We start from the raw sequence: 27143 nt of genomic DNA on the forward strand, positions 1-27143 counted from the left end.
GAGAAAGACAGAAATGGATGAAGAATGTGTAGGGAAGAGGTAGGAGGGTTTTATTGGAGACTATATTCAGAAACCAGCAAATAGTTGCTTAGAATGAGTTAGGATGGTTTGCAGGAGGAAGGTGTCACAGGCTAGCAGAGATCCAAAACTCCAAAGGAGAGAGACAGAGTAGCGGCTGTTATCTTTTCTGTATTTAAAATAATCCGGGGCATTAGGGGTAATTTTTACTCCATTTTTCTGTTTTTGTCTTCTAATATGGTTGGGTCCAAAAGAGGATTTTGAAGATTAAGCCATTTGTTTTTCTTTCCAATTTATTGAAATAAAAATATCAAAATACATTTGCCATTATTGTCCTCCCAGTTGGAGTTTTACAACATCAGGACTCCTGATTTGTTTCATTCTTTGGTGTCTTATTATGCAATTGTTGAAGGGATTATTATTTTCCTTCCAAAATCAAATTTCATTGCCTCTAATTTCTCATGCAATGCCACATCTCACAGCATTCCTTCAATATATAATATAGTAAGACAATGTCCATTTTCCCAGGGAAAATGAAAAAAGGCACTTTACATTTGATCTGACAGAATTCTCTTGAGAAATCCAACTTTCTTACAATGTCTAATCTTCATCTTATTCTTATGAAACAGATGGAATTTATAATTGACTTCATCTTCAGATGACTGAGGTTGAAGAGAGAAATTATTTTTCTCAAAGTTACTTAGAAAATCATTGCCAAAACTTTGATCAAAAGAATGAAACATTTCTGTATTCTTGGTTACTCGATTTCAGAGATAAATGTGCTAAAGTAATTGGTATTACCTCTGCTAACTCCATATAGTAATTTCACCCTGCACTAAAACACACATATCTTAATAGTAGTAAGAAAAATAAAAATGTAACATGTTTCATGTATTTAATTACATGACATTAGACAATTTATATTATATTAGGTTTAGTCTAATACATTGATTGCAATAATTTGAATGTTTTAAATTATCTATGGCCAGATTTAACAAAAATGAATGCAGAAACAACAAATTCAGCCCATAACACTGAGTTTCAAACTTGGTTGCCATAAGAATCACTCAGATAATTTTTTAAACCTGTAGATTCCTAGGCCATACCTGGATTTAATAAATCAGATCACTTTGGAGGTATGTTCTGAGAATTTGTAGCTTTTAAGAACATTCCAGATGGTTCTAATATCAATGTTTGGGAAACTGTGATCTACATTATTCTTCTGGGACTTAAATCAAGTTCTATTAGCTTAAAGCAATAGTTCTCACAAGGAAAATAGATAACATGTAACTGTCCTGTGTGTGTGTGTGTGTGTGTGTGTGTGTGTGTCTGTGTCCTGTCTCCCTACTAAAAAATAAACTGGTGGAAATGGATCAATATTTCTGTAGTCCAAGGTTTAATACTGCTATAGGGATGGATGGCTCTCAGTTGATACTTACTGATCTTTGCAAATATCTTCTTTTCTCCAGGACTCAGCTCTTGAAGCTTAAATCTTTGCAAAAGGCGCACCAGATTCTAAATACTCAACCACCTGCAGGAGCTGAGTAATGAGCTTCTTAAAGGAGGGAGGAGAAAAGGAGGAGATTGTATTTTGTTCTTTGTCAAATGGTTTTTGGCTGCTGTATCTGATGGTAAAGGGGAAGTCACCACCAAGACAATTTAAATCTGGGGGAGTTACTTATCTATGGTGTGAACAATGCTCTGAAAGGGCAGAATTGGGAATCATGAAGCCTGTGCTGTTGTCTTAAATTCCAGGGGAGGGGATTCATGTAAGAAGAGGTTGACGTGAAATGTACATGGTAATGGACTTAAATATCAAGTCCATCAGTCTCTCTGAATAGATGCCCCTGCAACCCCTCATTAACACCCCCTGTGTTCCAAACACAGGTGGAGGGGTGAAAGAGTGAAGGGAAAAGGGCTGGCGGATAGCTATTATCATGTTATCAGTGTAGGATTTAATGATCCTCAAACTGGCAGAGCTTAATTTTGGGAATCCTGACATTCAAAATGAAATCACTAGCAGGACTGGGATAAAGACAGAGATATTTGAAAAACAAATAAATAAAAACAACAACAACAAAACAAAAACAAAAAAAAACCCTACTTTGGCTTTTCCTCTCTAAGAGGCCAAGTCTCACAAAGGAGGGGCTTGTTCACTGTGCAGTACTGGACTGTGTTGGGGGTTAACAGTCTTAGCAGTGGGCTTAATGGTTTACAAAAATTTCTTTAAAAGTTACAACATAAGATAATTGACAATTTTTTCATTAAACAGAAAATATGACCAATCTCTTATGGAGCTCTCACTTTCTATTGATTTTCTAAATATGTCTTCCAGTTATATGCTTTACACTTGGCCTATAGAAAAAATATCAAAAACTTTCTTTAAAAATGACACTTATAGAATGCCTTTCATCCTAGTCCCTCATCCAAAAAAAGAAAATCACCCATAATGGAAATAGTTCATAAAATGGTACCTTATTCATTCATAATTCAATAAAGGAAAATGTTTTGACTATTTTTGTATGCAAATCCCATGCTAGGTTCCATGAAGGAACATGGTTTTACACTAAAGTTCTTATAAAGACTGCCACACAATGTCATTGCCAACGAACTTTAAGAATCATCTGATCCAGGCCGGGCGCGGTGGCTCACGCCTGTAATCCTAGCTCTGGGAGGCCGAGGCGGGTGGATCGCTCGAGGTCAGGAGTTCGAGACCAGCCTGAGCAAGAGTGAGACCCCGTCTCTACTAAAAAAAATAGAAAGAAATTATCTAGCCAACTAAAAAATATATATACAAAAAAATTAGCCGGGCATGGTGGCTCATGCCTGTAGTCCCAGCTACTGGGGAGGCTGAGGCAGTAGGATCGCTTAAGCCCAGGAGTTTGAGGTTGCTGTGAGCTAGGCTGATGCCACGGCACTCACTCTAGCCCGGGCAACAAAGTGACACTCTGTCTCAAAAAAAAAAAAAAAAAAAAAAAAAAAAGAATCATCTGATCCAAATTCTTTTACAGAGTATGAAATTAAACCTGTTAGAATTCATCAGAAAAGTGATGTATTCTTAATTCTTTCTTTCCTAGTTTGAACATGGCATCCCACTAACTTTTATCTGATCATCTACCAATATGTATTTTCCTTATCATATTATGTATACCTATCTCAATTTTGCATAGTTTAAAACTAGCTTACTATTCAAGTTGTATCACGGTATAACATTTCTGCTTTGCTATCACTGAATTTTGTAAGTATTTGCATATTCACAGACGTACCCGAGACTGAAGAGCAATATCGTGTAGGAATAATGTAGGGCTGCGGTCCCCCCTGCCCCGCCCCAAGGACCAGTAGTGGTCCTTGCACTGTTAGGAACCAAGCCGCACAGCAGGAAGTGAGCAGCGGCGCTAGGGAACGAAGCTTCCTCTGTATTTACAGCTGCTCCCCATTGCTTGCATCACAGAATAAGCTCCACCTCTTGTCAGATAAGTGGAGGCATTAGGTTCTCATAGGAGCATTAATCCTACTGTAAATGCACATGCCAAAATCCAATGCCTGATGATTTGAGGTGGAGCTGAGGCTGTGATGCTAGCACTGGGGAGCAGCTGCAAATACAGATTATCATTAACAGAGAGGTTTGACTGCACAATAAATGTAATATGCTGGAATCATCCCAAAACCATTCCCCACTCCACCCCATCTGTGGAAAAATTGTCTTCCATGAAACCCATCCCTGGTGCCAAAAAGGAGGGGTTAGGTGCATAGGCACTGACATTACGCTTACCAGATTGCAATCCCAGTTCTATATTTATCTAGTTCTGTGATCTTGGACTGGTTATTTAATTACTTTAATTAGTCTCCTCATCTATTAATATAAAATGAGGATAATAACATAAGGCTGTTGCGATATTTAACAGAGATAAATATGCAACCTGCCTAGCAAATGGTAAATTGATAAACTGTATATAGCAGTAGCAAGACTAATAATAGTAGTAATAACAGTGGTAGCAAAAATACTTTGAGGATTGTAGCAGGGAGGAAGAAGGTCTCACTGCACAGTAGAATAATGCCTAACATAACCTCAAGTGTACGCATATTTAATAATAATGGCAACCTCTAAAAACCATTTAATGATATAAAATATAATTGCATGGAAACTCATTGGGTAATTGTTCACATTTTTTGTATTATAATGACATCAAAGTACATAAGAGGCAGAGAACCAACCAAATTCACGTGTATCAGGTGAGTTATAAGAGCATAAAAGTCTCTACTAATCTGCAATAACTTTTATTTCTAGGGAGCAGTTATATTCCAGATTAAAAAAGAAGAGAAGCAATTAGGAGACATTTATTCAAAACCATTTATTAGGGTCCTACTGCACTACACTGAGGTTACAACCATAACCTTTCTCAGACCTCAGACTGTAGCCTATTTCACCAGTCTGCTTGGAGTTTAAGTGCTTGATTGTTCAAATCACAACGCCTTGGTTTGTGTTCTGCTCGGTCGCTTATAAGCCGTATGATTTGAGACAAATTATTTAATGTCTCTGTGCTTCATTTTCCATATTTTTAAATGGGGATAATACTAGAAACTACTTTGTAGAAATGGAATGAAAAATATTCATAAGAGACAATAATTGAGGTGTGCTTAAAACAGTACCTGTACAGAATATGCCTTTATAAAACTGTTAGCTAACATTGTTCAAAAAGGTAAACCTTAAAGGCATTTATAGGGAATTAAAAGATCTTTGGTCTAAAACCAGTTGAGTTCTTGCTTTCATCTTTGGAAGTGATTCTCATCATATTCTATATACATTACAGCTAAGTTTTCATTCTCACAAACTAAAGAGACAAAGAACCTTGGACGTAATTTCAAGTATTAGTTAATCTGATATAGAATGGACTTTATTTTTTTCTCAGATACTTTATTCTAAAGTATCAGTAAACAGTATAAAGTAAAAACAAAACAATCTACCAAAAAATGTCAATAAGAAAATCAGAGATATTCTAAAGAGGACGGAGGGCTAAAGCAGAGGTGTTAGTGTCCCAATACCTGTTCCACCATTCTCCCAGAATAACAGAACATTTATTTGGTACGTAGCCATCTATAAAAAGGACATTATTCTTAGCTTCCCTGCACTTAAGTGTGACAAGCTGGCTGGGATGTGGCCAGTGGGATGTAAGTATCCTATGGCAGCTACTAGGGACCATCTTGAAGAGAAACCTGGCCCAGGCTCTTGTTTCCATCTTCTTCATAGCTCCTCTGCCCTCTGACTGGAATAGGACGCTTGTTGGATCAAGGGGAGAAGGGCACATCAAGGGCCAGTGTGTGTCTCTGTGCTGATGGTGCAGTGCACAGTTGTACATGGATCACAGCAACGCACCAGAGAGAGAAGCACTAGAAGCTGGGTGCAGCCAAGGTCCCTACCAATTGGGATGCCACAGCACCAGCCCTGGACAGCTGGTCTCTAGATTTGGTTTATGAGAGAATAAAACTTTGCATGATTAAGCTGCTGTTAGCATGGGTTTATTGTTGTTTGAAGCCAAATCTAATTCTAACTTACACAGATAGGAAATGTCTAGTTGTCTGTTTTCACATTTGTACTGAAATGTAGCAATAAATGTAGGATTAAGGCAGCTCTGTAACTTGGAAAATAGCCATTGTATACATTTCTTTTGGAAAGGTGTACATAGTCATTCAGACCCAAGTGGAAACTTGACTAACCAAAGTGCAGATAGCAGCTCTACTTAGGAGGGTAGGTTATAGGTGTTTCTTTCTTTTTAACAATATGAAATGTATTACACATAAAAGAAATAAATAAAACACGTTTGTTTTTTCCCTTTTCTTTATACTTTCCTTAATTTTCTAAAAATTATTAATGAACTTGTACTACACTTTTATAACAACAAAAAATCAACTTACTGTGCAAATAAAAATGATGCAATAGTTTAAAGCATAATCTGTCAAAAACATCATTCTTGAGAATTAATATATTTTCTCATAAAAATATCACCTACTTCTTAAGTACTCTCTGCTTAACCCCATAAAGCAACTTTCCTACCTTTATTCACACTGCACCTGGACTGTTTTTGTCTGCCTAATCCTTACCTATCATTTCAAATTGTATGAGCCTGGCCTAGCCCTGAAGGTACATTTAAAGACTGGCTTCTTAATGATACCTTCCTTTTTGTGGAAGTGATAGCTCTTTCTCTAAATATCAATATCAATTCCTGCAGCATGTAATGCATCACTTTTTATATTATACTATTCCAATTAGCAAACATATTTCATATCTTTAAGAATATTATAAAGTTCTCTAGAGTGCATAATTCTTTGTCTTCATACTTATTCAATCATTTGCTAATTCACATGTTCACTAATTTAATTGACAACTTATTATCAAATATCTCTCTATGATATGCCAGATATTGTACAAAACAGGGAGATATGAGAAAAATTAAAGCATGTTCTGTTCATTCAAAGAGTGAGCTAACCATGAATAAGAGGGGACAGGGTGGCAAATTTAAGACAATGTGATAATTTCTATGGGAGATAAAAGTATACAATGACAAGGTGATAGGATGTGTAATTCTATTTGAAGATTGTCACAGAAGTGTTAACTCTTGGTTTAATTCTTTACAAGGACTAATAGGCATTTTTTAGGCAGATGAGATGAGTGGATGGAAATTGGGGTGAGGGGATGAGCAACATGAGGCCTATATAGTGAAAAGATATTGCAGGAAAGGAAAGTTTTGTGTGGCTAAAGGCACAGGGTGTGAGGAGATGCCTGAGGGAGAGTAGGAGCTTTGAAAATCATATTGCATCCAGCGCTTTGAGCATAGTATTGATTTAAATGATTGCTGACTGTTGCAGTCATAGTACCGTGTACTATGCAGCAGGCATTGTGTTCATTGGTTGACTGGCCACAACTCTAAGGGACAGTAAGCCTGTCTAGGTCAGAGTTGCAATGCACTGCCTCGATTTTGCCATTTCCTTGGACAAGCAGGCTGAGCCAATGTTTTAAGTGATTATAATGTGACTTTCAGAGGAGAAAAATGTTATGTTGGTAAATACCCAGACCACTACTGCTTATCTAGCTTGTACTAGAAAGCTTGACTGAATTCAGTAAATGCGGTCACCCAAATGATATATTATCATCCTAGTGAAGGAACTTCTGAGGGAACACAATCCAGTTGCCAAAAAATGGGTTTCCTCAGCTAAAAAATTACTTATTCTACTGCTCAATTTGAAATGAGTGAACTCTATATTAAATGATTAAGGGAGGGGAGGTTATAGGCTCAAAGGAGAAAGATACAATTTAATACTGTAAATATAAAAGTATCATTGGCTTTCAAGGCTGTATCCTGAGAAATTAAATTATTAGATTCAACAAAAAAGGAAATTACAATACCAGATGATAACTATCACTATTTTTTACTTCCAGGAACTTTCTTCTATCTTCTATATTCAGGCATATTTTTTTTCTATGTGCCAAGTATTTGTAGTAGAATTTTCTTTCTTTCTTTACTTTTTTGATAGGAAGAGGTACTATTGTATTTTCTGAATCTTTGTTCTCATTTGTTACATTCCAGGCAAACCCTCCAGAAAAAAGAGACGAGGGAAAGATTGGTGTCAACACACAGATAAGAGTCCAATAAAGAAAACAAGGTGGCTTCATACCTTCAATAGGTTTTGGTACAAAATGTGATGAGGGCTTGGTTTTCTTCACTCTGTTTCCCTTCATAATTTGACCTTCTTTATTGAGTCCCAGAAACCATGCTCGGCCTGATTCTTGCTGGCGGTACAGTGTGGAAGAATAGATCACATAGTAGTTTTCAAACACAGATTCCTTAAACTTGCATTCTGGAGTGAAGACATCCTGGAAAAAAAAAAGCATATACAAAAAAGATAAAGGACTTAAAAATGAATCAGCAAATGCTTAAACCTAATGAGGTTGAAATACATGTCCTCTTGAGAACAAATGAGAGGCAACTGTACATAATTTCTATCAGCAGTTTATAAAGATTCATCATACAAAATCTGGAGACACGATTTCCTGTCTAGCCAACCTTTACTCCACAGAACACAACTGCTCAAGCTTGAGCACTTAGGAGAGGCTAAAATCTTTCCAGACTGTGGCCAAACCGGAACTCTGATCCTAGCATAATATTCTGCAAATTGAAGTGATGGACATTTCTCAGTTTAGTCCTCTTTAGCATGTAAAGAAGGTGCTAGAATTCATCCCTGGGAATCAAAATCAAATACAACCACAGTAAACATGGGCTCACAAGATGTTTTTGAAGGACTATCCTATATGTACAAAAATATATTATGCAGCCACAGCTTGTTCAGTCAAATCACCACTTTGCCTGATGTCAGTAACTTCCCTTTTAATTTCCCTAGAACCTTTTTTATTTTTTAACTTAGTAATCAAAATCTTAGGTTTAAAAAACCCAGGAAGAAATAGTACAAAAAATATTACTATTACATTTAAGAATCCTCAATGAAACACAGAATAAAAGTTTTAGTACCATTAGAAATCATAAGATTCTCTACTTTAACCCCCGAATTTTATAAGTGAGAAAAACAAAAGGTTATATGATTAATTCAAAGATACATAAAAAATTATTGACTCAGTGCCAGAACTCACATTTATTGCTTTACAACCACTGCCTCTCTAGTTCACCTTTTCTGCCTGAGTCTTGTTTAGTGACTTGCAGTGAAATTTTTAAATCAATACAATAAAATCATATCCTAACATGTCAAGTGAACAAAATATATTTTGTGGAAAGAAGAATTTTTCCCCTTCTGAGATAAGCAAAAGAAAAACAAATGTGGCAGCATCCTCTTCAGCTACTCATAAATAAAAATTCTTCCTACACATCAAACAAATTCTCAGCAGTCACAGTCTTCTTCACTATGTACTGGAAGAATTTCAATATGAGGCCCCATGACTTAAAGCCAGTAAGTTATTGATGAATATAGGGATACAGTTGGTTGAAACCATGGCCTTGTAGGTGATACTCCCAGGCTAACCTCTTGGCTTCATTTGTAGAGAGCAAAGTGATGTATAGATGGGGGATTGGTGAGGGCCTTCACAGTTAAAGACTCCTTGGACTTTATTCTCTCTCTATTTTTTTTTTAAGAGACAAGGTCTTACTGTGTTGCCCAGACTGGCCTCAAACTCCTGGGTTCAAACAATCCTCCCACCTCTGCCTCCCAAGTAGCTGGGACTACAGGTACGCACCATCATGCTCAGCCTGATTTTAAATGGTTCTAACATTACAGACCAAAACCTGAGACTAAGAAAACGGAACTGGAAAGGTGATTGTAGACATTAAAATAATAATAATAGTAATAATAAATTAATATTATTTTTATATTAACACTGAAAAATGATTTCTCAGAGTACTCTCAGCTTTAAGTTAAACTAACTGGCTTAAGAATCAGAGAAACAAATGACCGTTACAGGCTTCACACCCACTATGATGGCTATAATGAAAAAATGGATAATCAAAAGTATTGGTGAGTCAGTTAACCTCTATGAACCCTCAATGTCCTCCACTGTAAAATGAGGATACGTTTACTACAGACTTGCGAGATTGTAAAGATCAAATTACATAATACATGTGAAAGCTCTCTGATAACTACAAAGGCCCTTACAATTATTCCAGTTTATTTAATTTACACAGAAAACCTTGACATTGTAACTTTAAAGATTTCTACACTTTAGTATGACATCTGCTCAGAATAAAGTTTTTGAAAGGTAAGGAATGTTACATGATTCACTCACAACTACTTTTACCCCCCTGAGTTTTACTTTCAAACTGAACGCTTTCCAACTCAAGCAGGAATGCATGAATTGTATAGCCCTGCACAGTTAATGCAGTTAAATGATATAACCACAATTTATCTTCATTTTGCTCTTTCTTTGCAGATCTCCATTTCGTCTATACTGCTCTGGCTGTGAAAATCCAGGGGATGAATGTGCAGTGAATGAATGAACCCTCATTACACTCAGACACTGGTCTCCTTGCTGTTGCTCAAACACAGCAAGCACTTTCCATTTCAAATCCTTCACAATCGATATTCCTTATTCTTGAAAACCTCTTCAATAACATAGTAACACGGTTTGATCTCTTATTTTATTCATGTCACTGCATAAATGTAACTACCTCAGAGTGATCTCCTTTGACTGCCTTACATAATTTAGCACCTTTTCCAGTCACTTTCTAACCCTTTACCTTGCTTTTTTTAATTCTTTGCAACTTGACACTTCCTGACATTATACTACATATGAATTTGTTTAAGCTCCGTGAAGGTAGGCACCATGATGGTTACAGTCCCCTGGTATTCACAACAGTTCTTAGAGTTAAAAATCTACTCCAACAAAATAATTTGGTGAAAAGATATCCTAAGACCCAGATTTTATTCCAATGTATCTCTAAGTTGTGTTCAATTTGGGAAGGTATTCTTAAGCTCTCAGTTTCTCTAAATGTAATAGAGAAGTGTTTGCTGAATTAAGCAATCTCAAACATCCCTTTTGTCTTAAACATTCTATAGCTTTATTATTAATGTTAAATAGTTAAATAATTTATTGCAATTAAGGAGTCTTCATAAAATATTGTTATTTCAAAAACAGTGCTTACCTATCAAAGAAATGGTGGTAATATATTATTATTTATAAAGCAAATAAAGAAAAATGTAATCAGAGAAAATACACTTTGCTGTTATATTAGTGGCTATGACTAATGATTCTCCCTATGGCATGTAAAAAATATTGATTTTCAAACATGTGCCAGATACAAAGGGCCCTCTGGTTTTTTATTTTTTCCTTTCCAATTAAAACCTCCAATTTTTAATGGACAAAACCATCTTCCCTGTTTGCTGTGCATCTTTGTTTACTAGGTTGTATTTAAAAGAAAGAAAAGAATAAAAAACCATTGATGATTTTTCCAACACAATTTAAATCCAACAACTCCAGAGACAAAGTTCCTTTGGTCATAATCGTTGAATATAGATTCAAGCTGTGAAGCTTCTGGTTTGCTAACTTCATTAATGACCTTTAGACACAAGGAACTTGAAAATCTTTGGTATATTAGCAGCTGTTCTGTTAACTGTGTCATCAGACATAATAATATTAAATCTAGCAAGAGAACTATTGTTTTCCATCCTGACAAGATGCAAAGAAAACTGCCAAATTACATTATCTCAAATGAATTTTTTTAAAAACTAGAATTGCTTTGACTAGAACAAGTCTAATTTTGTAACTTTAAAAAAAACCTTTGCTGATATGGAAACCTTTGTCTATCTACTTTTGAGATATTTTTTACTGGAAAACTACTGAGCTAATTTCTCTAAAAAAAGAGCTTCTTTGTTAACACATTCTTTGCAATATCTGACAAGGCAACAAGGTAAATTTATACCATCATAAAATAACACAACCTGTGACATATTAGAAATGTAATATTGGAGGTAGATAGACACAAATATTCAAATCCCTGCTTTTTGGCCTTGGACAAGTTACTTAATTTCTCTGAAACTCAGTTTTACCATCTGTAAGCTAAGGTTAATTACACCTTCATTGCAAGGTTGTGATTATTAAACAAGACAATGAAGGTATATCAGGCATATAGTACCTGGCATATTACTCACTTTCCTTACTTCTGGTTACAATTTCCAGGTAACAATTGATATCACAAATGGGAATGTGTTAGCTTGAGCAGTAGACTGAGGAAAGTCATTTTACTTGTGGAATCCAAATGTCTTGGGTATCTTCTACCTATGACAGGCTAACCAAGACTACATTACTTAAGGCTTAATTTCGCCACCTACAGGCAAAAAACACAAAGAAATCATCAATGGGAAGATAAGTAATGTGATGATTTTCAGGTTCTAATGCGGCACTGCACCACGTGCTATTTGTCTTAACCTCTAGCCAGAAGAATGCAAGTATAGAAGTGAGGTGGGAGTGGGAAGAAGGAGAAGGCCAGTTGGCGAGGGGATGTATCATATTACAATTCAGTGTTACCATCAAACTTATTCTCAGCAGTCTCAATGTTCTATAGACAATGTATCTTGAGCAGATAATGGGGGAGCAGTACAATTCTCCACTGAAGATGGTATTGGTTCTCATGAAGTAAGCATTGCACAGTAGGTAACCAAGTGTCCAACTATGATTGAGTTTGAAAATCAAGGCAAGATATGTGCCTCTGGTGCCCCAGCCTTTGTTTTTCTTTCCTTGGATAAGGATAAAAAAGGGGATATTGTCAAATTTCCATATTTCAATTTAAAAGTTGTTCTACTTTTTGGGACTCACTATTTATACTCTAAAGAACCCCAGAAATTGTCAGCTAAAGCTGAAAAAATGTTTTTTTAACATGAAATTCCCCATTTTTTAAAACTCCATGTATCAACTTTCATAAAGCCAAAATAACTGATAACAAACTAACTTCCTGATATAAATGATTATAAAACTGGACAAAACATATGAGGCAACAGTTGCCAGGAACTTGTCAACTGGAGTTCTAGGTGTTTGATCTTTGAGATAAGGAGGTAAGCACCATATTAACCCTGGCTTTATGCAAGGGGCACTTTCCAACTCTGAAATGGAAAGGTGAAGCTGAAGGATAGCCACTGTGGTTTAGTGAAGTTGAGGAGGCAAAACTTGGAGTCTGGGACTACTAGAGTGACTTGAATTTTGAAGCATGGTGCCAAAGAAAAGGAACTGGGTGGAATGAGGGCAGGACACTGCATGGAAACTTCCTGAGGCTCCTAGGCTTATGGATAGACTGCACATGCTCAGGGTAAGACTCTTCAAGGCCTACCATAGAACAGTGGCTTCAGGATTGTGAGCTGCATGGAAGTGCCTGAGGGTGTGCAGGGCTGCAGATATACTAAACTTCCAGGCAAACCAGAAAAGAGAGTACTCAATAAGTACATTGGAGATCTCAGGCCACAGTTTAAAATTAATGACCACACCCTAAGTAAGCCTGCACTCACCCCCAGACTAAAGACAGAATCCAAATAATCTAGCCCTAAGCACACACCCACACATACAACATAAATACAATGTGACAATATCAAGAAGATCTATTAGTTATTAATCTCAATGCCAGAACAAAACACACACCTCTATTAGCAGGTAAAGTAATAAACTCCACAACGTATCATACAAATGTTTAACACATAATAAAAAAGTCATGAAACATAGATGTAATTAGGACAATGTAACCCATAATCAATGAATTCAGCAGATAATAGAAAAGACCACAAGATGGCCCAGGTGTTAGAATTAACAGACATGAACTTTAAACAACTGCTATAAATATGTTCTAGGACATTAAAAAAGGATATAATGAATAAAGAAGAAATATCAGCAGAAAAGATGGAAATGACTTTTAAAAACCCAATAAAAATTCTAGAAGTGAGAAAAAAAAACAATATTTGAGAAAAAGAATTACTATATATATTTAAAAGAAAGACTGGATGCTGGCAAATGAAAGCATTAATAAACAAAACCAATTAATTGAAATTATCAAGGCTGAAGTATACAGACTACTAACCTGTTGATAATATCAATTGCCTATGTGAAAGACAAAAAAAGGGAATAAAGCAGAAAAAAAAGAATAAATAACGCTTAAAATCTATCAATACGGTGGAAATTAAAATTCCTACAAATACATATCAAAGAAATTCAGCAAACACCAAGCAGGACAAATACCCCAAAATTGCACTCAGACACATTAACCAAAATTCTATAAAACAAAGAAAAAAATTTTAAGTGAAGTGAAGAGGGAAAAAAAAAATCACATAAAACACAGGTAAACAATGGAGGCTAGAAGGCAATGGAATAAGCTATTATAATGAAAAAGAAAAAGTAAATTAAATCCATAATTCTATATCCAGTGAATATATCCTTCAAAACTGGTAAAGTATTTTCTTCTTCTCTCTCATATTGTCATTTAATCTTTGACAAAGCAGACAAAAATATACATTGGAGAAAACAATCTCTATTCAATAAATGGTGCTGGGAAAACTGGATAACCACATGCAGAAGATTAAAACTGGATTCCCACCTCTCACCTCTCATAAAAATCAACCCACGATGGATAACAGACTTAAACCTAAGGCGTGAAACATTAAGAATTCTAGAAGAAAATGTTGGGAAAACTCTTATAGACATTGGCCTCGGCAAAGAATTTATGAAGATGACCCCAAAAGCAATCACAGCAGCAACAAAAATAAATTAATGGGACCTGATCAAATTAAAAAGCTTCTGCATGGCCAAGGAAACTATCATTAGAGTGAATAGACAACCTATAGAATAGGAGAAAATATTCGCATGCTACACATCTGATAAAGGTCTGATAACAAGAATCTATATAAAATTTAAGAAAATTAACAAGAAAAAAAATCAAACAACCCCATCAAAAAGTGGGCAAAGGACATGAATAGAAACTTTTCAAAAGAAGACAGAATAGAATAATGGCCACCAAACATCAAAAAGTGCTCAACATCTCTTAATCATTAGGGAAATCCAGATCAAAACCACCATGAGATATGACCTAACTTCAATGAGAATAGCCTTTATCAAAAAGTCCCAAAACAATAAATGTTGGCATGGATGTGGAGACATAGGAACATTCATATACTGCTGTGGGACTGCAAAATAGTACAACCTCTATGGAAAGTAATTTGGAGATATCTCAAAGCACTAAAAATAGAAATACCATTTGATCTAGCTATGCCACTACTAGGCATCTACCCAAAGGAAAAAAAGACATTCTATAACAAAGACATCTGCACTCAAATGTTTATGGAAGCACAATTCACAATCGCAAAGATGTGGAAACAACCCAAGTGCCCATCAACACGAGTGGATTAATAAAATGTGGTACATGTATACTATGGAATACTACTCAACTACAAAAAACAATGGTGAACTAGTACCTCTTATATTATCCTGGATAAAGCTTGAGCCCATCCTTTGAAGTGAAGTATCACAAGAATGGAAAAACATGCATCACATGTACTAGCCATCAAATTGGTACTAACTGATCAACACTGAGGTGCTCACATGGAAGTAATATTCACTGGGTGCCGGTCAGGTGGGAAGAGGGTGGTGGGGGTGGGAAAACTCACAACTAATGGATGCAGAGCACACTGTATGGGGAAGTGCGTGCTTGTAGCCTGTTCTGCAAAAAAAATCTAGAAAGGTAAAGTAAAAATATTTTCAGATAAACAAAATGAATAAATTCATTTCTAGCAGTGTTGCTCTATAAGGAATTCTGAAGGATGCTATTCAGGCTGAAGAGAAATTATACAAGATTAAAACTAGGTTACATAAGAAGAGATGAACATCATTGAAAATCATAAATATGTTGATAAATATAACAGTATATGCTTTTCTCTTTTAAATTTTAAAGCAAAAATAATATTGCACTGAGAAATTTATAATATAAAGACATAAAATACATATGACATTGCAGAAAGGACAGCGGATTAATTGAAGTACACTGTCTAAGGTTCTTACATTTCATGTGAAGTGTTTTAATATTAATTCTAAGGAGACCATCATAAAGTAATGTTTTATTCTCTCAAGAAAAAACTATAAGGCCGGGTGCGGTGGCTCACGCCTGTAATCCTAGCACTCTGGGAGGCCGAGGCAGGTGGATCGCTCGAGGTCAGGAGTTCAAGACCAGCCTGAGCGAGACCCTGTCTCCACTAAAAATAGAAATAAAAATTATCTGGACAACTAAAAATATATATAGAAAAAAAAAATTAGCCGGGCATGGTGGTGTATGCCTGTAGTCCCAGCTACTCGGGAGGCTGAGGCAGTAGGATCGCTTAAGCCCAGGAGTTTGAGGTTGCCGTGAGCTAGGCTGACGCCATGGCAGTCACTCTAGCCCGGGCAACAAAGTGAGACTCTGTCTCAAAAAAAAAAAGAAAAAACTATAAATATAATACAAAGAGATAGAACTAAGACCTCCGCATAGGAATTAAAATGAAACATTAAAAAATGTTAATCATACAAAAGGAAATGAGAAGAGAAATGGAAGAATAAAGATCAAATGAGATAAATAGAAAACAAATAGCAAGATGGTAGACTCAAATCCAACTACCTCAAGCATCACAATTAAAGTAAATGAACACTCCAATTAAAAGGCAGAGCCTGTCAGACTAAATAAAAATGCAAGACTCAATGATATTCTGTCTCTAAGTGGTACCCTTAAATCTCACATAGGTTGAAAGTAAAAGTATGGAAAAGATAGACTCATACAGACAGTAAACTTAAGAAAGTAGATTTGGCTATATTAATATCAGATAAGGAATACTTGAACAGAAGCAGCACAACTAGAAGTAAAAAGGAACATTTCATAATGGTTGAGGGTTAACACATCAGGACTTAGATGTAATCCTTACACATATATGTGCTGAATAATAGTACTTCTAAGCACATGAAGGAAAAAGTGACAGAACTAAAAGGAGAAAATAAATAAATCCATAATCATAATCAGAATTTCTTTAAAAAAAAGAGTCAAAATTAAAAAAATTAATTAGAGATTTTAATATTCCTCTCTCAGCAATTGATAGAACACATAGCAGAAATCAGTAAGGATATGGAAAATCTGAACATCATCAAACAACTTGACCTAATTAATATTGTAGGACACCATAACAAACAACAGCAGAATGAACATTCTTTTTGAGTACCTATGAAACATTCACTGAGATATATACTGGCCCATATAAAAAGCCAAAAGATTGCAATCTTATAGAGCATGTTCTCTGACAACAATAAAAATCCTTGAATATTTGAAAATCAAACAACGAGCTTAGATAGAACCCATGAGTCAAGGAAGAAATTACAGGGATATTAAAAATAGCACTAAGAAATACGTGTGCATTTATTGCAGCACTATTCACAACAGCAAAAATGTTATAACCCTAAGCACCCATTAGTGGATGAATGGATAAAGAAAATGTGGTGTATACACACAATGGAACACTATTCATCTATAAAAAAAGAAGTCATTGTGTCATTTGAAGCAACATGGATGGAACTAGAGGTCATTATCTTGAGTGAAATAAGCCAGGCACAGAAATACAAATATTGCATATTCTCACTTATATGTGGGAGCTAAAAAAATCTGGTCATGTGGAGGTAGAAAGTGGAAAGACAGAGAACAGAGACTGGGATGGGTGAGTGGGGGCAGGGAGGATGAGAAGTGGGCTAAAGGGGACAAACATACAGTTAGATACAAGGAACAAATTCAACGTTTGGTAGCAGAGTATGGTGACCATAGTTAAACAAAAAGGTACTGCATGTGGGAGACGGACACCCTAAATGCCCTGATTGATCACTACACATTACACACATGTAACAACATTTCACATGTAACCCATACATCTGTACAAATAAAAAATTAAAAGTAAAAAATTAAAATAGCTCTAACTAAATATAAAATGTGAAATATCAAAATTTGAGGGATGTAGCTAAAGGAATATTACTAGAAAATGGGAGAAAATTCACATACTACAATGCATATATTTACCATTTGACTCACTTCTAGGAATCTGACCTTCAGATATAGTAGCACATGTGCAAAATGAAGTGTGTTCCAGATTATATTCATGGTAAAGACATATGCAACATCAAAGCACTGAAAACAATCTAAATGTCCTTCAACAGGGGATTGGTTAAATAAATTCCAGCATGTCCACACATGAGAGCTGCTAAGAAAATAAAGTCAGCTCATTATGCATTTCTATAGAATGAACTTTAAAACATATTGTAGAAAGATCTCCAAGACATAAAAAGCAATCTGTAAGCCTGTGCATATTTGTACATACCATCCTTTGTATTAAATACACACGCATATATAATATAAGCACATATGTATTTGCACAAGCTACCATTCCTGTTAAATACACACATATATGCACATACACACAAATAGGTGTATATTATCTATATTTGGAAAACATCTTGAAGGATACACAAGAAGCTCGTAATAATGTTTGCTTCCTAGGAAGGGATTTGGGTAGCTGGAGAACAAAGATATAAGAAATAGACTTATTTTTTTTATGTATGTATTACCACTTCAAACAGTGAATTAAGGGGAAAAAAACTCTAAGTCAAGTACAATTAATGTACTAGCTAAATGTCACCCTTGGACTTCTAATACAGAGTATGATTACTAAAACAATTTTATTTTAAATCTTATGAAACAGATTCTGAAGTGTAAATTTACTTATCCAGGCTTACACAACAAGCAAAAACCTCATGACTACAAAAATATACTATAAGTTCACCTGACTCCACATAATGGCACTTTGCTGTGAAAAATTACTGAAGAAAGATCAATGAAGAGTCCATTAAATAAGCAATGCCCAAAATGGACTTGTTGAGTCAAAGAAAGAATGAAAATAAACTTGTTTACTTATCCCATCTTCTATGTCCTGGTGATTAGACCACCAAGATAACTTTGGACCTCAGTACAGGGAATAAATATTCAAACTCTTATCTTTATTTGAACTCTATTTGCTTCATTTTTTAGCCTTTCCATGATTTGGATCAATCTCAACATCCAGGAGGCCCCCAAATGTCTCTTCCTGCATTACCTAAATTTCTAATCAAAGCTGGTGTGAACAATGTGGGTTTTCCAGAAGACGATGACATTTTACCTGTGAATATACAGCAAAGGGCTTTTATTGGGAAGCAATATGTCACTGTAGGCATGACATAACTATGCCCACTGTCATGGAGGAGAAACAACTCCAGAATTTGCTTGTGTTACTTGCTTTCTCGTTGGGTTTAAATTACATTTTAATTTAAACATAGTCTTCCTGGTAGTGATCACACCACTCAGCGACTGAACCATTTCTCAGTGAGGAGTGACTATAATGGTCAACGAATGAGAAATGTGGGCTGGAATGCACTATGCCTACAGAGCACCTGTGAGGCAGGGCTGCTGAGATGTTGATGTGAGGTACAGCAGACAAACCAAATCTTTTTTATTCATCCAAAGAGAATGTAAGATTTTTTAAAAAGCAAAGCAAAGGAACCCCAATGACATACAGGTACCCAGTGGTGAGTAGACTGAGACCTGACATTATATCCCTAGTAGTGCTATAAATGCACACCTCACAGGTGAGTTCTGCTCAGGCTCAATCAAGCCTGCCTGTACTGTCACACCAGTCACTTTCATTTCAACACCCTACAGAGTAATCTGCTAGACAAACAGTTCTGATGGAACTGCAAAGCTAGAGCTGTGTTTTTTTAAAAACATCTTTGCCGCAATGTTTCTTGCTGTGATGATGAGTCCTCAAAACAGGAATTCAAAGTAAACACCTTCACCATTAAAGACGAATGAAGAGAGAGAGGCCTGCTTCACTTGATGCTTTTCTCTAAAATCCTGGATTATGGAATATCATTTACCTCTATCATGTTTTGGATATAGTATCACTTGGACAAAGAAGAGATCAGAAATGTATTGATTGCATAAAAGTTACTAAAAACGAAGGAAGTTCATAAGTTCTGTCCTTATGATGAGCATAGAATCCCTGAAATCTAGAATTACAAATACACAGTCTGACTCTCCATTTTACAGATGAAGAAAGGCCGCTCAGGGGGAGGAAACAACCCAGTAAAGATAATGACAGAGTCAGGATTAGAATCCAGTTTCCAGTCCAGGGATCTGCCCTCACTGTCACAGTGGGTGCTTTGGTTATGATTTATGCCCTTTAATAGATTAATAATGACCAGTTAGACTAGGCTTTTACTTTTAATTCTGCATATTTTCCATTAATCAAATGACTTTGACCTTTATGTGCTAGTTAATATAACAGTTGTTGTCACTTTGCTTACATATTATAGGGAAACTTTGTTTATAGCCAGTTTGATTGTAGGTAGGTAGTACTTTGCTCTTAAGATACCATACATATAGCAGGCATTGGTAATATAAGGGGAGGCAAAAGCCCTTTTTTATATGAACAGGGTAAAAACAGAGTAAGTTTTATTGATGGACTGATGGTCTTAAAGAGGGATGATGAATGGAGAAAAGATTGTATGTTTTAAAGTGGAATTGGCATTCGTGGGCAAAAGGAACACTGGGAAAATGGGTTATGGGGCCCATCCAACTCTGCAGCTTAACAACCATTCTATTAACTAATGGTCCTATTTATGCACATTTTGAGTTTCATTCATTTGTGATTCAAAATTTGTGATTTGATCATACAGTAATTTTCTCAAGCAACCTAAAAGTTGGCAAGTCTCTTTGCAGACCCTAGAAAGTTGGTAAATGAAATGGTTCTTTAAACATGCACATTTCATCTACCCATGTCCCTGTTCATAGAGTATTTAATTACAAACCCATAAAAAGAAAGATTCAAACATGTGTGAATAATTCACATCCTCTATCTTTACTATCAGATTGTTATTAATTGCTATAAATCATCTCCTATATATGCATCTATCTTAGTAGTTTATTTGATATATATCTTTTCACTTCTCATAGATTTCATTACAACTTACATATTTATTTCACTTGTTACTGCAGCTGTGCTTTTACCTGTAGCAAGTCCCCCTCCTGTCTCTGCAAATCCAAATCTCACCTATTCTTAAGGATCTATTTCACATTCAATTCCCTTCACCAAATCTCTGATCCTGACATCTGAAAATCATCTCTTTTTCTTCTGAGCCCCACCACAGCCATTTATCTGTGGCTGCTTTAACATAATGATCACTTTGCATTATATTAATATATATATTTGCAATTACGACCTCACTAAGTACAACTTAGTTGAGATTGGGACCTCTGTTTTCTTTCTCTTTGAATCTTTAATAGTATCTGGCATCTGGAACCTAGTAGTTCCTCCGTAACTGTTTTGTGAATGAGTGAATGAGTAAAGGAATCTAGCCTGCTCCAAATGTCCGGAATAGTTTGATGAAATAGCTTTTGTAATCTCTCGTCAAGTTTATTACAGATAGCTTCCAGAGCTAAATTTCCTCTGAACTGACATAGCAAACAAAATTCAGAACTTAGCCCGACTATTTTCTTTTTTCTGTCTTGACATATTTTTAAAGTCAAACTTAAAAGTTACAGCTAACAATCAATGGATCAATAGTCTAAAAGGAAATAACCACTTAATCTTTTAGAAAACATTTACTCATTCGTGAAAGAGAAAGAAACATTTAAAAAATACAAACAGAATTTTACATTCTCAAAGAGCCTACAATATGACAAAATAAACACAGGGATGAATCAACATTCTTTCACATTCTATGTTAGCTTACAAAGGATAAAGGTTTCATTTTGGGTGTCTGTAAGAGAAACTATTTTTTATTGAATTGAGAACCAATTAGGTAGAATTTCAAATATATTTTAACTGGATAAAAGCCATTAAGATGTATTAACCAAAGCAAACAAATGGTATTCTGGGCCTTGAAGAAGGAAAGCACTAATGCAAATACTTTCTGATGTGAATACTTTGAGAATAATGTGAATCATTGAACAATAAACCCATTGTTTTGATATACTGAAATGTCAGGGTTCCTGTTCAGTTCACGTCCACATAACCCTACCACCTTATATAAAGTCTTACACAAAATGCTGTTTGATAAATACTTAGTGAAAGGTACATGACTTATTCATATATATGGCTGTGTACATACTAAGTTGACTAGTAAGAAGGCTATCCACTTCCTTTTTTATAACTTCATTCTTTCAAAGCTATTTTTGGGAAATAGAAAATGAATAAAAAATTTCTTCTTCAGATCACCGACTACAATAACCATCGATTCAATTTCTCTTGAATTTTATTTGGTAGAATGTTACTCTATTTGAAAAGGAAATAATTTAGATTCATTTCCTGTTTTGATTTCCATGCTCTCTGTAAAAAATTAAATAGAGAATTGAGTTGGCAGCTTCAGGAACAATTACAAAGCTATTGTTTAATATGAGTCATTTCTCCTCTTCTGTTAACCTTAAATACTTTTACCTGCCTACAACTTCAGTTTTGAAGTTTGGGGTTCAATTGCTGATAAGCAGTTAGTATTTGACTTTGGTTCCCCCTGAAATGTGCCAACACAATCAAATATAGTCTTTGCTCCTTTCAGATATTTTGCAGCTTGGCATTCTAAATTTCTTTTCTCCTTGGTAGAAAACTGGACCAGTAGAGATGGTGCTGAAAGAAAGCCTGGAATTTTTCTAAACCAAACCCCATCATTTTATAAAAGGGAAAGACCCAGCACTGGAAGCCAACCTCAATACTGATTCTGTTCTCTTAACTTGAAGCCAAGCAGTGAAGTGTCATAGCATCTCATCAATTTAGCTTGTATTCAGTATGAATAGAATCTGACCATTTTCTCTAATAGAATCAGCATGCAAATTTCTAGCATTCAATTTTGAAAAGCTGTATTTAAAACTACTGTGTGGGAGAGCAGAACAATATGTGAAAAGGAGGTATTATGCTAGAGTAGACAAGTTTTAGTTTCTGACACATATAGTCTCTTTTTTTTGAGCAAAGGCAAAAATTTATATAGTATATCTTTAAATTTTCCATAAACAGGTCAATAAAACTGTATGCATATTTTTTCCTGTACTATCAATTTCCATATGTAGTTTATATGTAAATCAGCTATAGAAGGCCAATCAAGGTAGGAAGAAAAACAGAAGGTTAATGTGAAGTTGACAAAATAGCATATTTGGTATTTAATTCCTGGGTAGACACCAAAATGATTATGTAATTTGTGTAGTCTTTCAGCTAACATTTAAAGTCTATCCATTTTCCAACTGGTTAATGATAGAGAGATGAATAAACACCTCTTGCAGTCAGAGAGTTTACAATATTGTGAGATGTAAGAATGAGTGATAATGTTTCCTTCTTGACTAAGGATCAGGATCAAGGGGAGCTTCCTGGAAGAGGCTGCACTTGACCCTTGAAGAATGCACAGGAACTTGGTTGGTAGGGAATGAGGAGAGGACAGAGAAGGGAAGGGGAGGGAGGAGAAAAGATAGAAGAGGAAATAAATGAAGGGAAGAGAAGGGAAGAAAAGGGGAAGAATAGAAAGGGAAGAAAAGAAAGGGAAGGGGGAAAAGGAGTGGAAAAGAAAGAGAAGGAAGAATAGCAAGTTTTCATCAGCATCGAGGAGTCAGCTGTGGTTATGATGTCAAGTAATAAAGAGAAGCACAGCCACGTACTAGGAAATGAGAATGAGAAGGCACATGGGGCTTAGAAAGTGGAGACATTCTTATTCTAGTCCCCAGAGTTCTGGAGACCTTCCTGTGAAACATAGAGCCAGAAAGGTTTCCTGAGGAGGGTGGTGGTCTCATCAATTTATTCATCTAATGTACTATTTTATGAATCCAATGCTCAATTTATAATATTCTAATTACTTAATAATCATGTGATTCCATGAATGAAATCTAGTGACCAAAGAGGCATTAGTGAGGTAGCCTGACCCAAAAGATGGTCCCATGGCAAGAACTGTAAGCATAGGAATTCCACGCTCTGTGCTCCGTACAATGCAGCAGTGCAAGACACTTCAGAGAACATTATTCCGACCTTTCCAAAGGTTAGTGTGGGGCTACAGACTGAAACTATGCACATGTTTTTGTCTTTTAAGTTGTTTTCTTGAGGTGGTACTTAACCTCCAATTAGAGAATATTGTCACTAGGTGGCGCCGTGGTGACTTGATTACAATAGGTTACAATTGGTGTGACTAAGAAAGGGAGGGTTGGTTACTTACGGGTCTCGGAATCCTATTTCTATTTGTTTTCATTTTTCTTCAAAAACTGTAGTGGACAGTTAAGAAACAAGCTTCAAGAATAAGCTTTTAGAAATAATTGTGTTATGTGATAACACATTACCTCTCAGAAAATGATAAAATACATGGATAAAATAAAACAAAGGAAAACTCAGGGCTTTGATATCAGACAGTAGGTTTTAATTCTGCTCTACCATTTATTAGTTGGATGAAAATCAGCAAGTTTCTTCATTTCTATGAGCCTTGGTTTTCTCATATTTAAAACGTGAATCATCATACTTATCTTTACAAGTTTGTTTGAAGATCAATAAAGCCATGTGGCGCAATATACTTTGGAAAGAACACAGGCAGGCACACAGATATGACCCATAAATATGCTTGATTTAACTTTTTCAAGTTCATAGAATTTCAAGTAGAAAAATTATTTCTAACTTTTTATGAAAAGTCTTAAGTTCATGCAACACTGGATCTTCATTCCCCCATCTAAGAATTAGCTAGAGTTGTATTACTTAGGTTCTCCCCTCCTTGCACTTGAGTTTGCTAACACAGACTTAGGGGAGACTTGTCTGGGACGCTGGTGCATTAATGTTGCAAAAAACCACGTGAGCATTTTCACATGAGCCAACAGCTTGTAGGCTTTCTGAGCCTCAGTTTCATAAAATCTCCTGCCCTGGTAGAGCTATCTAAAAGGGGCTCTTTGATTTCCCTTGGTTTTTCTATTCTTCTTTCTTACTTCTCACACTTGGAGGAATCCAATACAGAAAGACAACATCAATTGGATAATCTGTAAAGCAGTAATATTTTCTTCTGTGACACAGATGTACTTTTTCAGTTTCAAAATGAGACAGAAACTTGACCTGTCCAAACAGGAAGTTGCTGCCCATTAAATTCATTCATTATCTGTGAGTTGGATTTAAAAGTGTCAATTTGACCAGCGCTCCCTTCTCTCTTTGCCTTCTATTATGGCTAAATTGTGTCACTCTGCCCCCAAATTCATATGTTGAAGCCCTAGCCCCCACTATCTCAGAATGTAGCCATATTTGGAAACAGGACCTTTAAGTAGGCAATTAAGTTAAAGTGAGGCTGTTAGGGTGGGCCCTGAACCAACCCGACTAGTGTCCTTATAAGAAGAGGAAATTTGGACACACACAGAGACTTCAGGGATGCATGTGCACAGAAAAACAACCATGTGAAGTGGCAGCAAGAGGGTGACTATCTGCAAGCCATGGAGAGAGGTGTTAGAAGAAACGAACCCTGCTGGCACCTTGGTCTTCAAGTGCCAAGATCTCCGAATTTGTGAGAAATTACATTTCAGTTGTTTAGACCACTTTGTGGTATTTTGTTATGGAAGCCCTAGCAAGTTAACATGCCCTCCAAAGAAGATTCTGGCTAGGCTATCCAGTCTCTCCCACTGTTCTTTCCTTTGAGCAGGGTGTGTTGAGGCCCTCTGTGTTTGAATGCCAGGAGCCAGGAGGCAGGGGAGAGGAAGACTATGTGAAATGTGGAAGGTAAGGAGGAGTTTTCCCCTTTTGTGTGAATGAGGGCAGGTTGTAAAAAGCATGAGAACACTTGGGGTATGGTACATAATTTATGAGAGCTAAAGAAAGGAGTTTTCTTTTTTTTTTTTAAAGAAGTCTTGAAAAATATAGAGAACTTAAGTTATTTTGACATTATATCGCATAGACTTTGCATTTTCATCCATATCACTTCCCCAGGATCAAACACAGTGGTCAAAGCTTTATTGTTATTATACAAATTATTCATCTTTTAGTAACAAGCAAACAGAAACACCTTTTACAAGTTGCAAATGGTATGAAGTTTTATGTTTCAAAAAGTCTATATGTATCAAAACTAAAAAGGGCAAGTGATAAATTCATTGAAAACATCTTTAACCACTTTTTAGAAGAAAATTTAGCTAATTCTTTGAAAGAGCTATAATGATCTTTTTGCATAAACTAACTTTATACTGATGATTAGAATCAGACAAACTCTAATCTTGGCACTCTTTTTGAAATATTCTTCATAAATCTCAGTGGTCAAATCTCCCCATGAAAAGGATCAGGGTACAAATATGGTAATATTAGTAAAAAGGTCTTTTAAATTATAAAGTACCATACATGTGTAAAGGACTATAATTTATGCCTCTTATTCTGAAAAATGATGACCTCTTCAAAATAACATTCATTATTTCATCCATCTCTTTAGGCTATCACAAGAGTAAGCCTGAGAGAAAGCAATAATAGATCTTGTGTAACTAGACAAGATTGCTGTAATGATATCCCAGTCATTTTTGTCCTGAAGGTACTTCTTTTCCATCAGTACTTTTAGTATCAGTGACTACACTGACATAAAATGGAGAAGTAAAATAATGAAGTTCTACAAGACTTTTAAGACAGTAGAAAAGTTTACTGACTGGGCTTGGTGGCTCACGTCTGTAATCCCAGTGTTTTGGGAGGCCTAGAGAAGAGGATTGCTTGAGGCCAGGAGTTTAAGACCAGCCTGTGCAACATAGTGAGACTCTGTCTCTACAAAACAAGAAAAATTAGCTGAGAGTGGTGATGCACACCTGCTACTTGGGAGTCCCAGCTACTGGGGGAGTCCCAGCTACTTGGGAGGCTGAAGCAGGAGGATCGCTGGAGCCCAGGAGTTGGAGGCCGAAGTGAGCTATGATGGTGCCACTGCACTCCAGCTGGGTAACAGAGTGAGACCTTGTCTCAACAACAGAAAAAAAAAGACAGTAGAAAGATCAGTGGAGGCCAGGGGTTGGGGGTGGGGGCAGGATGAATAGAGGAAGAGTGGAGGATTTTTTAGGTTAGTGAAAGTACTATGTATGATACTATAATAGAGGATACATGTCATTACATATTTGCCCAAACCCATAGAAGGTACAACACCAAAGTGAACCCTAATGTAAACCACGGACTTTGGGTGATAATGATGTGTCATTGTAGGGCCATCAGTCGTACCTAATGTACGGCTCAGGTGGAAGATGTTGATAACGGAGGAGACCATCCGTATGTCTTGGCAAGGAACATGTGGATATCTGTGTACCTTCCTCTCAATTTTCTGTGAACTGAAAACTGCTCTAAAAAAAGTCTTTTAAAAAATAATAACCATGTCTTAAACAAATAGCAGGGATAAAAGGGGTACAAGGGGCACACAAACAGGGTGGGGGAAAGAGTTCCCAGAAAGTAAGACAATTATATTAAATAACTTTGTAGGTTCATTTTTATGTGTTTGTCACATAGGCATGGAAGAACATTTTGTGCCTTTAAGCACACTGACTCTACACTAGTGGTAACTTGTTCTCTGGCATAAATTTTCAGGACAAACTCTGGAGGAATCATGCTTCAGGCTTATT

The 27143-nt window shown here is 36.0% G+C and overlaps 1 protein-coding gene across 2 annotated transcripts in view; it reads right to left on the reverse strand.

Annotated features, from left to right (window-relative positions):
• Positions 1-27143, reverse strand: part of FGF12 (fibroblast growth factor 12) — a 514517-nt gene that overhangs the window by 6914 nt on the left and 480460 nt on the right. For both annotated transcript variants that reach the window (XM_045539944.1, XM_045539942.1), the window contains exon 4: positions 7690-7888. In XM_045539944.1, coding sequence (XP_045395900.1) covers positions 7690-7888 — 199 coding nt within the window. The remainder of the gene's footprint in view (positions 1-7689; positions 7889-27143) is intronic.

The sequence above is a fragment of the Lemur catta genome, chromosome 1 (assembly GCF_020740605.2).
Source record: "Lemur catta isolate mLemCat1 chromosome 1, mLemCat1.pri, whole genome shotgun sequence".
NCBI lineage: Eukaryota > Metazoa > Chordata > Mammalia > Primates > Lemuridae > Lemur > Lemur catta.